The sequence below is a fragment of the Talpa europaea genome, assembly GCF_964194135.1.
Source record: "Talpa europaea genome assembly, chromosome: X".
In the NCBI taxonomy this organism is placed as follows: Eukaryota; Metazoa; Chordata; class Mammalia; order Eulipotyphla; family Talpidae; genus Talpa; species Talpa europaea.
In genome coordinates, this window is record NC_140081.1 from 75,461,690 (window position 1) to 75,476,996 (window position 15,307).

Genomic DNA, 15,307 nt, shown 5'->3' on the forward strand with positions numbered 1-15,307 from the left:
GGAGGGGGAGAGAACCAGGGCTTGTTATTGTCAATAGCACAAGAGGCTAAAAGATGGCGACATTTCCGGTCACGCGGCGGCGAAGGAGGGGCGGTGTCTGTCCCGGAGTGGGGGGTGGAGAGCACTGCAGGCGCCCGGGGGACGAGAGCGCTGACTCGTGGGAAGGCGGCGGGAAAGGGGCGCTCGAGGCGCCCCGGGCTCCGGCGCTCGCGCCCGCCCCCCCTCCCTCTGGCGCACCCCTGCCCAGGCAGCACTCTCCTTCCCCGGCCCACCGGTAACTCCCACCCTTTCCGTAACGGTCCCGCGGGAAGCTTCGCGCCGCAGCGCCCTTACCGGAAGTGACTGGGCAGACACTTTTCATAGCGCCCAGATCCAAGCCCCCAGGTCCGCAGGACTTGAGTGGGGGGGTGGGGGAGGGAGGAAAGGGGGGGGAACAGAAGTGGAACGGGAGGAGGGGGCGGGCCTGCCACACACCTTCGGAGCTCCTGATTGGAGCCTTCTGAACACGAGGCGGGCCTGGGGGGGGGGAGGTGGCGGGAGAAGAAGCGGGAAGGAGCTCGAAGGGGAGGGAAGATGGTGACGGTGAGGGGCGGGCTGAGTTAGCTGGGAAAAAGGAGGAGGAGGAGGAGGAGGAAGAGAGGGAGGGAGTAAAAAGTAAAGGAACAGAGAATGGAAACTTTGAAAGAGATAAAGAAATAAGGAGGAGTTGCAAGGCGAGGGGAGTAATCCGAAACAGAAGAAAACATAATCATGCCATTATGCCTGCTGCTAGGGAGGAATGTCAGGATGTTAAGATAGGAAAGAAAAAGAAAATGAGCTTAGACAGAAAGCAAAGGAATGTTTGATTCATTTGGGTTATACATTGTTTTTATTTTTATGTCAAGGACACCACGTACCCAAAACTGAATACGGCCTCAGTGTTTAATTTTTTTTACTCAGCTATGTAGTTGCAAATCCTTTTACCTTCCCATCAGGAGCATTTTCTAAGATGGCTGGCCAGACTAAGGGTGCTTTCTAAGGCCAAGAAACAGGAAGGGAACACCCCAACACACACAACCCCACTATTCCTAGAACCACCCCAGGTCTGCCAGTCATCAACCCAGTAATTTACAGAGTAAACAAACTAAGGAGGACCCACTTCTTTTACCAAATCTCACTTTATATGCTTGTCTCGAGACATTTTAGGAGAGCAGTATTGGAAGTCAGTGTTTTTACCAATGAATTTCAGAAACCCAGATTTTAAAATGGATTGCTCCTAAGAATACACCTCTAAATTTGTTCAAATCAGCAACAAGAAGCTTTGTAAATGTACTGTTGGGGGGTGGGGTGTTGGTATTTAACTCAAGGATATTTGGTATTTGGCAGTGGTGGGAGAACACAATGTCAAAACTAAATCTGCCAACCTGTTGATCACTCTAAGTGCAGAAACATTCAACCAACATATACCGAAAAATCCAAAATCTCTCTCAGGCCCCTGCCTTGAAAAGCCAGCGTAAGTTTTTTTTTAAACTAATATCCCTTACAGTACTGTAACAAATATATAAAGTGCTGTAGGAATAGGTGAAACAAGAAATATGGGGGAATTCTGGAATAGTCAAAGAGTTTCACATAGAACTGATGTTTGCCCTGTGTCTCAGAGTGGGAGTTACCAAAAAGACAAAGGGGAGACGGTGGAAGTCATTCTGGGCAGTGGAAAAAGGCAAAACTGGGAGTTCTGAAAGGGCCTGGTCAGCTTATTGAACTATGGAAAGTGCAGTGAGGCTGGAAAGTAGAGTATCTCCTAGGAAGTAAGAAAGATGAGGCTCCAGAGTGCCTGGAATATGAAGCCAAACATTTTAGAGTCTACCCTGTAGATTAGGGTAAGAGAGCATGGAGATTTAACAGGGAGGTGACAGAACTGTGGGTTGAATGAAAGCAGTTTGTATGGCACAACTGAGATAGTAGAATCAGAATCCTATGAATAAATCAATTTTGTAAGTTCACACAGGCCCACTTTTTTTGGGGGGTGGGAAGGGCTGTCTTGAAAAGTCCTTGATTAAAATGCAGATCCTCCTAGAAAAGGTAGCGCTTTAGGCCTTTAGCTTCTGCTTAATGCTGTCTGATGACAACTGGCTGAGACCAAGGTTATAATGAAACTTGGGCCCCAGGGCCACAGAAAAGGAATATAGACTGAGGCATGAAAGGGGGAAGATGGATTCCTATCAGTTTAGAAATATACCTTATAGTTATTACTGCCTAAAGACTAAACTCTTAAGGTCAGAAAAAAGTCCTAAAACATTAAATCCTCCTTTATTGTTTCACATTTCAAATGATTCTGAACAACTGTAAATGCTGAGTCAATATTTATTGAATATTTCATTGAATGAGGATAAAATAATGCTGTCTCTCTATAGGGGAGGGTAAACTGACTATTTTTCAGAATTTAATGAACAAGGTTGTTCTAATTCATGTCCTTATAGTCCTCAGAGGGTGTATGAAAGTGCTAGCTATTTTTAAACTTACAAATACTAGTGCAACTAAAAAGAAATGGCCATAAAGACCAAAAAAGCTGCTTTTGCCAAAGATAAACTATCATGCTAACATAAAGGACAGCTGAGTTCTGTTAATATTCAACTACATTCTAGTAATAATAGCTCTCAATTTGACATGGTTATCTAAGTCCTTCTGCCTTCCTAGTTACATTTGTTCTAAAAGCACAGATTCTTGGTTCTTGAGTTCTAGCTCACTTTGAATGACCCAGTAGTCTAACCTACTATTTAATTTTTCCATGTACTATCCTTAACTGAGTTTTGCGGAAAAAATATTTTTCTTCAGTGCTTTAATAATCTTCCTTTGGACATTTTAATAACCTCATTTTATTTATGTGCCAGACCCAATCCTTGCCTATTTAGTATGCCTTAACATGGGCATATGACTTTAATAATGATTTTTAAAAATTTAACATTTACATTTTGTGGCACAAACCAACTTAGATATTACTATATGATGTATGAGGACCTGTGGATCAAGTGAAAAAGAAAAACCTCCCTCCCACTATTTCTTTGTAAAACACCTTTTACATCAAAAACCAATTAATTGGGGTTAACTAAAATATAAGCCTAGTCTATATACCCAAATGTTTGCCAACCAAAAAGAAACACATTCTCAACATTAAAACACATTTTTCAAGGTTGAACTCACTGAAACCACAATAATCAAGATGTGCAATGTAGGACACCATACAATTACGGCCATTATCAGACTAAACCAGATTGGGCACTTAACAAATATTCCATATATAGAATCTTTCATCTTGTGAGTTCAACTTGTACCTTACAAACATTAATTAAACTTTACAATGCTACCAGATGAGGTGTAGTTATTATTGGCCTTATTTTAACCAAGTAAATAAATCTGTAGCTATATATAACATAAATATATTCATAAAGGAAGAAATACAAAGACAGGACATTTTCTAATGTCCATTTCCCTGTTTCTGTAGCATCTTCTTAAAAAAGAGGCAAAGTATAACCTGTATTTTTGCCTTTTTGGTCTTGGGGGTTCCCCGTGGTGCTTGGTCTTGGGTCCTCTTCAGACATTTCAGGGCAGGGGCTTATCAATGGATAGAAACTCCTGGTAGCTTTGTTATCCATAAGTGGGAATTCCCCTAAAACTAGGAGCTGCTACTGCTTCAGAAGACTACCAAAGACATTTCTGTAGTAAGCAGTGTTTAAGATCATCTACAAAATCAACAACTGCAGGGTAAAAAGGTAGTCCATGTCCTCTATCTGCTTTCCTGAAAGACCATCTTTGAAGCAGGGAAATATACACAAGGCAAAGCAAGCAGTGGTGAGCTAATAAACATGTCATAATAAAGGCTTTGTTATGCTATCAGCAACATTTGGCTGCCTTGGGTGACTGAGGAAGACAAAGCTGAAGCAAAGATGTAAATTCACATTTTGACCATCCTGTAGTTGCTTTATAAAGCAAGGAACTTAATCATAAATGCTGAATTAAAGTACTAAGTAGCATGTAAATGAATAACACAGACTTCATATTTTTAATGGAATCATTTGTCTTCTATGTTAGGTTATCTCACCAACAGGAGACTTACTGACTGGGTACATCAACCATTTGAGGATTTAGCCCCTTAGCTCATAGATTTTATCTACTATCATACCCGTGAACCATCTGGAAAGCAGATTTAAGGACTAACAGGGCCAGGCTATTTTTCCTAGGGGTTTAGGGTGTAGGGGTGTAGGGGACCAGATCAGCCACAGATTACTTCTTCCTTGGGTGCTGCCAAGCGCTTACTTATGGAGTTGCTGGGCCTGTTTTTAACCTTCTGTTCACTTTATCAATAACTCTGACAGTCCCTCTACCCCCTCCCTGTTTTAAGATTTGATCTTTCAATGGCATTCAGCTTTTCTGTGTCTTTTAGAGTAGGGCCAACTTAGGTATAAGTCAGCAGCAGTTTCCAACTGAGATGGCACAAATGAATCGCCTGGGGAGTTTCCTTAAAAAAAAAAAAAAAAAAAAAAAAAAAAAACCACCTTTGCCCAGGTCTGAACTTAGTCCAGCTGAATACGAATCTCTGTGAGTAGGGCCTCCATTACAGTATTTTTAATCAGCTCTCCCAGTGATTCTACATACCTCCGGGATTGAGACCCACAGCTGCAGGTGAAGTACCTACCATTGTGATTTGAAAAGGGCTAAGCCTCTCTGTATTTCCTTTAATGCCTGAAATTTCACAATTATTTATTCACCCCTTTTGATAAAACATAGCCTACTTCTCTAGGAATCCCTTTTTCACATGCAAATTAGCCAGGGAGACTTAGTTCCTGACCCTTTAAGGTGAATGCTTCTGGGGAACAAAGGAAAATACAAAGTCCTAACTGCCTGGAGGTAAACAGAAGTATGAGTAGGCATTGCAATGGGGGATGGGGAGGTAAAGTTACAGTCAAGGAAAGAAAGAGTTCTGCCATACATTTTGCTGACCTCACAGTATTGCCTGGGGCCAAACCTGCTTTTTTTGATGACAGCATTTTTAAGTTTTAGCCACGTTTTAGTTTAGCCACGTTTTAGCTGCCAAAATCATGTTCAACGAATACTTAAATTGTCTTTATAAGCAAAACAAAGGGCAGACATTGGAAATGCAGGTTTAGAGCCATCCATAAATGTCCAACTTCTGAATTATCAACTCACCATATGGATATTTCTCTGGCGAAACGATCTGTATTTCCTGGTTCTATTAAATGTCCTTTATTCCCACCAATAGCATGGTTTCTCTTGCCAATTCATTTGGTCATTCAACAAATATGTATTGAGCAACTACTCTGGGCAAGGCACGGTGCTAGATGTCATAAGGGAATACAGAGCTAATACAAAATTCCATTTGTAGTTGACTTTACAGCTTTTAAAGCACTTTCGCACACAGTTTTATTTTATCCTCAGAACTGCACTGTGGAATAGGTCAGGTGCCATCCCCATTTTACAGATGAGAAACAGGAAGAGAGGAGGAAGTTAAACCGACTTGCCAAAGTCACACAGCACGCAGACTTAAGCCAAACTCAGTTTTTCTCTAACTCCAAAAACTTCCCATAGTTCGCAATTTAGTAAGGAGACATGCCATAAAATTGCTTCTGTAACAATTAGAAAAGTTAGGAAAAGACATTCAGAGCCCCACTCACCAGGAGAAAAAAAAATGAAGAATAAAATAACTCCTTTATTGAGATGAGCCATATCAGTGTCCAAAAGAAGACCAAGCTTGGATTCAGTTCAGGCTATAGTGAAGCAGGCAGGACACAGCAGCAAAAAACATACATTTAAGGCGACAGTGGCAGTTTGATTCTAGGGATCAGATCATTCCCAGGCTGAAGTCTCAGCCAGTGGCCGAGATAGAATCCAGCTCCTTCTCCTAGCCAAATCGAGTCAAACACTGAACAAACCTTGCCTAAGGACCCGTTATGATGCAGTCACTGAGTATACAAAAAAAGAGAACCCTTGTCCTCAAACAGTTCTCAATTGGCCCTGTGGGTGAGGAAGACAATTAAGGACAGAGCCATAAAGGCTGCTATAGGAACACAGAGAGGACACCTGCAGAGCCTAGGAAGGTAGGGTATGGCGGAGAAAGGCAGCTAGTAGTGGGGGCAGTTAAGAATAGCAGCTAAAGAAATAATTGTTTAAATCCCTGAGGGTAAATGGGAATTAGCCAGGCAAGGGGAGTGGGAGGGAGCAAGGGGCACAAGGAAAGAAAACAGGGAGTACATTTAAATTTGGAAGTTGCAAAAGAAAGGGTGTATTCAGGAAATCTCAGAGTCTAATTCTCAAGGGTATGGTTTTAGAACATACCCAGAAACCCTAGAGGGTAAGGAGGGAACAAGGCAGTATCCCAGTCTCAAATGTGATACAGCAATTCCTAGGTCTCATAGTACCAGTGTTATAGGATAGCCCCGATATTGAGCGGGTTGCCTGGCTGTGGGTCCTCACCCCCGCGCTTAAAAGGAACTTATTAATACTCCACTACAGGCACACACAAAAGGTTAATAAAAGGTTTATTTACAAGGGAAAAGGAAATAAGGAAAATGTACAACTCAGGGAGTAAAAAATAGGGAAATAAAGTCTTTAATGCATCCTACCCAATCCGCCAACCTGGAAACCCAAAGTCACTCTCAGAGCTGGCTGGGCTGCTGCGAGCTGGTGGAGAGCCAAAATGGGGGACCCCCTCCAAAGCCCATGTGTCTGACTTTATACCAACCTGACTGCATAACCCCACCCTCAGGTCCCAGCCACCTTCCCTTTGGTGGTGATGGGATTTGGAGTTCCCAGTGTCTTTGGTCTGGGGTGGGGGTGGAGTTCACAAAGCCTGTATGGAATTAGCTTTAGGACATTCTTTCCCCCTAACACCAGGCCTTGCTCTTATACCCTACTTGCTCTTGGAGCTATGGTTACTAGTAATAATTCTTGCTTTGAGTCACACTAGTTCAAGAATTAGACTTACAGGTTAGGCTCATCCTTAGATATAGAAGCTGAGAATCACAAAGAGCCAGAGAGGGGCTATGGGTGAGACATGGGAAATAAGATGCCAGTGGATGAACGTAGGACTAGACAATGCTACAGGAATTCAGATGAACTAAAGCAGGGTTTGGGAAACAATGGACAGCCAGTTACCTGTTTTTATAAAGAAAGTTTTATTGGACCACTGCCATACTCATTCATTCACATACTTTCAGTGGCAGCTTTGTGCTAAAATGAGAGTTCAGTGGTTGCAACACACCATATAGCCCACAGAGCCTGAAGCATTTCCTATCTAGTGCTTTATAGGAAAAAAAATTGCCAATCCTGGCCCTTGAATACACGGAGTGCTAAAAAATTGAGATATGGAAAGCGTTTAGAGATGGCGTAAAGGAGGAAGTGATTGAAAATACACTAAGAACTTTCTGTTCTAGTCTGCATCAGCTTTGATAGAGACTTCAAAGAATGACAAGAGAATATTCTTCAATAGAATGACTAAATAAATTGTGGTACAGGCACACAAGGAAATACTACATAGCACTGAAGAATGGATTGTAGCTACTTGCATAACTCACAGAAATGTTACATGAAAAAAGCAAATCACAAGAATACATATGATCTGATACCTTTTTTTGTAAAGCTCAAAAATTAGGTAAATTTGTGGATATATTATGTGGTCAAATTGCTAAAATATAGAGGGGAGGGCCTCCCCAGTGGGGCAAGGGGTTAAGGCGCAACCTATGAAGCTACCTGCAGCCACTGCAGCATGAGTTCGATGCCCCAGGCGGGCCAGGGAGCTACCCACATGGCGCAGCAGACCTCTCTTGACTCACCCACTGCACCCCTTAGCAGTGTATCTCAGTCAATCTGCCTGTTCTGTTCCCCACTCTGTCTCTGGTGAATCCTGTCACACCCTACCCCCACACACACCTCTGGCATACACCTTCTTGTATGCATAAATAAATAAATCTTTAAAAAAAATATTGAGGAGACACTATAAACACAAGGACCAGGAAAGGGGATTGCTCTGGGGGAAGATATGTTTAAAATTTTGACAGAGTGCCATATTACCTTTCAGAGATGTTATGCATACACTCCCACCCTCAGAATGCTGGCTGGTTGTCCCACACCATTAGCAACAGTATATTATCAACCTTTCTTGTAAACCAACAATAAATCAATAAAAAATAAGTATTATTAAACGTTAAAGATCTTGTCAAAACATTACACGAATTCATTTTCACCGTAAAACAACAAAGTAAAAACAGAATTGCCCTCTGTACCACCATTCCCTGATCTGTTGGGAAATTTATTTCTACCTTGCTATTAATTTTTTATTAATGGCTACATTATGCTTGATCTTGTTAGGAATACCTCTTTAATAATTTATACAGGCTTCCTAGACATATTCTTAACTTTTTTTTTGACTTAACTCATAGTTTTACTAGTTCATTTACTTACCATTATCTTCGGAGATGCTTCCACCATCACTCCCATTCCCTGATCCAGATGATTGGGACATCTTCTATCTTTGGGGGGGTTATATTAGAAAACAGAGAATTCACTTTACAGCAGCCCTCTGTCAAGGATTCACTAACGGTGGTTTTTCACTCAATTTTACCCTATTTGTTTCGTTAAGAAAATTCTCACAATTTCGACCCGCTAATTTTACTCTTTTCTGTTATCCCTTGTGTATTATGACTGTATGCTTATATTTCTTTTTCTTCCTTCATTTAGTTAATTCAGGGAGAAAAATATTTGTTTATACTAACATCTTAAACTAGAAGCCTGACATGCCCTTTGAAATTCTCATTTAAGTTATGACGGCTTGAAAGCCAAAAAAAAAAAGACTCCCCCAAAAGTGTCTTCCAATTATTTGGGGGGGGGTCGTCTCAAAGTATAATCTCACAAGTGATCTGAACCAGATCTCTAATTAGCTTCTACTTTGGCATCTTCACTAGGCTACAGGTTAAGTTCGGCACTAACACACTTTTCCCTAAACTCTCCTTATCACAGGCGAGTAAAGGCTATAACTTCTTAATACGCCTTCGAATTGTCTGGAGATAACGAAAGCACAAACATGGCGAATAATGGAAATGCCTGAAGATGTGGCTTCGCTTGGGGTCTCTTGTCCCGAAAGCTGGTCCACGTTCAGTAAGTTGCCAAAGGAAAGACCCTCCCGTGTTTCATAATCATGAAGGGGGCATTTTAACTTACCGGCCCAGAACGACCAACAGGATTTATTGTTCTTGTTGTTTCATCTACTTGGATCTCAAACCCGAAGGCTCTGACACACGCTAGCAACGAACTACGTACCAAGGTCTGCCCACCCAAGTCAACGCTCCTTTTTTCAACAGCACAATGATGATTGACAGCGGGTCTGACCAATCCCCTCAGGGGAAACCCCATTTGACTAACAGGGGTCTGGGTGGCACCAGAAGCAAACTTTAAGTTTCGAAAGGGTCTGATAGTGAATCGGTAACGTTTCCCTAAGTTTGGGTTGTTTTGTCTCGAGTAAACCACCGAGGGGACATTGGATGGTCAGCCAGGGTTGTTCTGTGCCCAGACTGACATAGTTTCTACCCTGACCTGACTGGTGGCCTCTTTCCACTGCGTAATAATTAAACTCCGTCATCCCCTTGAGTCCCCAGTGTCATCACCCAGTGAGGAGGCAGTGCGGTGGCAGGCACCCCATGTGGTCTCCACTTAGGAGGGTGAGGTGCAGTGGGGAGTGTGGGTTTTACCCACCAAGGGTGGAAGTCTAGGCTCCCACTTCGCCGCTGCTGGCATGGGGGAGAAGGAGGCAACAGTTTCTCCTACAGTATTCGGCTAACGTTGATCGGTTATTTGAAATTTTCTGTCTTGCTAGTTTGCTCATTCCCAGGTCTTTCGTCTAGACACAGCAGAATTTCGTGCACTTTATCTGTTTATGTGAGTAGGTGTCTCACACATCTCTTTCCACTGTCATCAATGGAATACTCCCTTTACTCCTTTTCTAGTTATCTGATTTCTAGAATAAAAGAAAATTATTGGAATAAAATAAGAGAATATTAGTTGTAAAATCTAAGTGGTGGATATATTGGTGTTCTGTGAAACTCTGAACTTTTCTGTATGTTTGAATTTTTAAAAAATAAATGGAGGAAAATAAAGCAAAAGGGAGCTACATCATAACACTTCAAATAAAGAAAAATGAAAGCTCTGGGAACCTGTATGTTTGTTACACCCAGCTTGTATTCATTAGGATTCTTGTTTGTGAGTGACAGAAATACAATTTGAGTTATCTTCCGAGGAAAATGGAGCTTATTGGTTTATGTAACTGAGGACAAGGCAGATTTCAGACACCCCTGAATCCAGAGACTCAAATGGTATCTAGTTTCTCACTGTTTGTCCTCCTTTTTAGCTTCTCTCTGTGTTGCCTCATTCTCTAAAAATCTTCCACGCAACAGAGACATTTTCCAACTGCTATGGGGATATGTCCTTTTAGTACAAGATAGAAATGAGAAAGCTACTTGTTTACGCTAATTTGGAATATTTCCTTTTTTCAAGGTTTATTTATTTATGCATACAACAACTGGGGTGTAGGTCAGAGGTATGGGGGGGAGGTGAGAGGATTCACCAGAGACAGAGTGGAGACCAGAATAGGTGGATCTACTGAACTACGCTGTTGAGGGGAGCAGCGGGCAAGACAGGAGGTCTTCCTCACCATGTGGGTTAGCTCCCTGGGTGGGATTGAACTCGTGCCCCAGTGGCTGGCGATTGCTTGATAGCACTGTGTCCCTGCTGTACCAGCAGGGAGGCCCTAATTTGGAATATTACAAGAAAGGTCTTCTGTCTCTGACCTGGGTCACATGCCTACACCTTGGAGCCGCCAGAGTCTAGCAGGATTTGATATCATGATTAGCCTACCCTGGATTAGGATGTGGAAGGAGAATAGGGCAAGGTATTATCGGTACCTGTCCTAACAGGACTGTATCGGAGGAGCAGATCTCCAAAGGAAGAGGAAACATATTACCGGAAGTTGGGAGGAAGCAATGTTGGGCAAACCAAAATGGGATATGTTCACTGCATACACTACTTAATTGGAATAGTTTTAAAATTGCATTTCTTGGGGCCTCCCCAGTGGCACAGCAGGTCAAGCGCCACGCTGTGAAGCTGTCGCAGCCTCTGCAGTGAGGGTTCAATTCCAGCTGGCGAGAATCCCACATGGTGCGGCAGACCTCTCCCGTCTCGCCCACTGCTCCCCTCAGCAGTGTATTTCTGTTGTCTCCCTGTTCTGCTCCTTGCTCTGTCTCTGGTGAATCCTCTCACCCCCCCGTGCCTCTGGCCTGTACCCCAGCTCTTGTATAAAAATAAATAAATCTTTAAAAAAAATTGCATTTCTTGGATTCTCGGTGCATATAGTCATATCACCTACAAATAATTATACCTTTTTCTTCATCTTAAATTTTACATAGCTTATTTTATTTTCTTGATTGTTTCAATCTTCAATACAATAAAGTGGAAATATGTGCCTTATTCCTGAATTTCATGGAAAATGACAAGAGTATGGTACTTGCTCTTACAAGTCTTTTTGATATTCTACTATGTTTAGAAAATGCTCTTCTAGAGGCCAAGGGGTTAAGCTCAGCACTACGAAGCTACCCGCAGCCACTGCAGCACTAGTTCAATCCCCAGCGGGCCAGGAGCTAACCACATGGCACGGCAGACCTCTCCTGTGTCACCCGCTGCTCCCCTCAGCAGTGTACTTAAGTCAATCCACCTGTTCTGCTCCCTGCTCTGTCTCTGGTGAATCCTCTCACATCCCACACCTCAGTCCTACACCCCAGCATAAATAAATAAATCTTAAAAAAAAACGAAGTCCTCTTCTAATCTGTTGTGTTTAGAGTTTTTTAAAGGAAATAACTGCTGGTGTTTATCCAGTACTTTTTGGCTGTCCATTGACAGGTAAGATTACATAAAAGTGACTCCCTGGTGGTGCAGCGGGTTGAGTGCAGTGCTGTGAAGCTGTCCACAGCCTCTGCAGTGCCAGCGCCATTCCTGGCTAGCCAGGGAGATACTCACATGGCACAGCAGACCTCTCCCATCATGCCCGCTGCTCCCCTCAGCAGTGTATTTTGGTCCTTCTGCCTATCCTGCTCCCCACTCTGTTTCTGGTGAATCCTCTCACACTCCCATGCCTCTGGCCTGTACCCCAGTTCTTGTTCTTGTATAAAAATAAATAAATCTGGCCTCCCCGGTGGTGCAGCGGTTGAGCGCTGGGTTGCGGAGCTGCCGGCAGCCTCTGCAGCGCCAGTTCTATCCCCGGCTGCTCCCCGGCCACCAGAGGAGGGTCCCACAGGGCGCGCAGACCTCTCCTGCCGCCCGCTGCTCCCCTCAGCAGTGTACTTCGGTCCTTCTGCCTGCTCTGCTCCCCGCTCTGGCTCTGGTGAATTCTCTCACCCTCCCGTGCTTCTGACTGTACCCAGTGCTTGTATAAATAAATAAATAAATATTTTTTTAGAAAAATAAATAAATAAATATTTTTTTAAAAAGATTACATAAAAATTTAAAAGTTTGTAAGGAGGAGTGACCCCAATCACTTGGAAACAATAAGGAAAAAAACTGGAATTTAAACACCACCTTCTGGGAAACTATAAGATAAATGTTACATGAAAACACCACTCATGACAGGTGCCTGAAGGATGACTAGCACTAATAGAAGTGCTCACAATATGTCATGGGCTTTTCTAAGTGCTCCACATAGGTTACCCCAGCAAAGAAGGTTATCATTTGTAAACAGAACCAGAGAGATCTGGAAGTTCATGATCTAGCTGACTCTGTGAAAATTTATTGAAAACAAAAAAGAAAAAAATAAAACAAATAAGAGAAAGAATTTTTAAAATTCACTGAACTGTACATAGATCATTTGTGCATTTCTGTATGTTATTATCAGTAAAAAGTTTTAAAAATAGATTAAAAAACAAATAAATGAAAATGAACTATAACTGGAGAAGTTACAGCTGTGACGGTAAATAGGGATGATGGAGTATGCTAGACTGATAAAGGGGGAAGAGTGGAAAATGAGGACTTCTACTTCCCACATCCAATTCCCAGAATACAGGCAGCCAGACTTAACATCTCAGGTAAGACATTTAAATTACCCTTCTCTGGAAAACTGAACCAGACCAGAAAAAAGATTAAAGATACCCCAACCAAAAAGCATCCTACCATCCAATCACCACACAATGAAGTCTCCTCTGAACTGCTTCATGGTACCTGGAATTTCCAATCAGTGTCAGTGTATTAGTACCACTTTATTCAATTTGAGCAAATTACAAAGAACTTCAGACAATTCAAGGAAAGTTCCAACATGAAAGCCAGAGGCCAAACCGAAAAACAAAAGAGGGGAACTTGGGTACAACAGAGACAATGCGGGGAGCCAGTGAAAACATCAAACAAGTGGCATGCTTATATTACAAGTAGTATATTCAGAAAAATCAAAGACAATGTCATATTCATAAAACATGAAACAGGAGTGAAGAAAAAGAGGGCTGCATGGAGACATACCATTGTGAGATTTCAGAATACCAGAGTTAAAAACAGACTTTAAAAACTTCCAGAAGTAGGGAATAAAGAGTTACCGTACAAAGGATTAACAATAAGAATGACATTGGGGGCCTCCCTTGGTGGTACAGGCGGTTGAGCACAGTGCTGTGAAGCTGTCCGCAGCCTCTGCAGCGTTGGTTCGATCCCAGCCGGCCGGGCGAGGGTCCCACATGGCACAGCAGACCTCTCCTGTCGCACCCGCTGCTCCCCACAGCAGTGTATTTTGTCAGTCTGCCTGTTCTGTTCCCCGCTCTGTCTCTGGTGAATCCTCTCACCCTCCTGCGCATCTGGCCTGTACCCCGGTTCTTGTATTAAAAAAAATAAATAAATCTTTAAAAAAAAAAAAGAATGACATTGGGCTTCTCAACAGAAATAGCTAAAATTGAAAGTCATGCTTTCAGTATTCTTAGTGAATATTATTTCCAACAAAGATTTCTACAGTCAGTCAAATTACCAATTGAGTGCTAGAGTAGAATAAATACATTTTCAGACATGCAGTGCTCAAAACTTTTTCCTCCTTTGCCCACTCTAGTAAGAAGCAAATGGAGGACATGCTTCACTAAATCTAAAGAGTAAACCGAGAAAGAAAACATCCAGGGAGCAGGTGATCTGACACAGGAGATTGGAGTGGGTCGACAGAGGGCTCTGAGGGGGAAAGGGGGGAATTGATAGATTATTAATTTAACTATGTGGAAAATTATATGGAATGTTGTTTGGATAGCTTGGGAAGACCTAGCCATAGGTAGTAACAAGACTGTCTGCCACGTCTAAGTGTGAAGGCTGTGCACTGCACAACCCTACACAGCTCATCGGAAAACTTAGCAAATGAAAAGGATTGAACACTATTAAATCCAGAAAAAGAAAAAGTAGTTTAAGAAAGGAAACATAGGGGGCCTCCCTGGTGGTGCAGGGGTTAAAGACACAGCTATCAAACTAGCACCAGCCACTGCAGCACGAGTTGGATCTCCAGCCGCCCAAAGAGATGACCCAATAGGCACAGCAGACCTTTCCCGTCTCACCTGCTGCTTCCCTCAGCAGTGTATTTCTTTCTTTCTTTTTTTTTTTTTTAAAAGATTTTTTTATTAGGCCTCCCCTGGTGGCGCAGCGGTTGAGCGCTGGGCTGTGAGGCTGCCCACAGCCTCTGCAGCACAGGTTCGTTCCCCAGCCGCTGGCGAGGGTCCCACAAAAAAGAAAAAAAAAGATTTATTTATTTATGCATACAAGAGCTGGGGTGCAGGCCAGAGATGCAGGGGTGAGAGGATTCACCAGAGCAGAGTGGGGAACAGAACAGGCAGACTGAAATATACTGCTGAGGGAGCAGCAGGAGAGTTTCAGGAAAGGTATGCTGCGCCATGTGGGTCTCCTCCCTGGCCGGGAATCCAACCCATGCTGCGGTGGCTATGGATAGCTTCATAGTGCTGATGCTTAACCCCTTGCGCCACCAGGGAGGTCCAAAAATGTATTTCAGTAGATCTGGCTGTTCTGCTCCCCACTCTCTCTGGTGAATCTTCTCATCCCCCCCGCCCCCACACCTCTGGCTTACACCCCAGTTCAGCCAGGGATCAAACTCATTCCAAAGTGGCTGGTGATACCTTGATGGTGCTGAGACTTTTACCCCTGTGCTACAAGGGAGGCCTTAATCATAATATACTATTTGGGGGCCTCCCCTGATGGTGCAGGCGGTTGAGCGCAGCTCTGTAAAGCTGTCCGCAGCCTTTGCAGCACGGGT

The 15,307-nt window shown here is 43.0% G+C and overlaps 1 protein-coding gene across 5 annotated transcripts in view; it reads right to left on the reverse strand.

Moving 5' to 3' along the window:
- Positions 1–8,515, reverse strand: part of CUL4B (cullin 4B) — a gene marked incomplete at both ends in the record, with an annotated part of 40,346 nt that extends 31,831 nt beyond the window's left edge. For 2 of the 5 annotated variants that reach the window (XM_084258404.1, XM_084258401.1), the window contains one exon: positions 334–361. In XM_084258404.1, the coding sequence (XP_084114530.1) occupies positions 334–361 (28 nt within the window). Of the gene's footprint in view, positions 1–333; positions 377–3,511; positions 3,579–8,454 lie in introns of those variants that run through there. The other 3 variants (XM_084258403.1, XM_084258402.1, XM_084258405.1) reach the window with 3 other exon arrangements.
- Between the last annotated feature and the right edge of the window lie 6,792 nt (positions 8,516–15,307).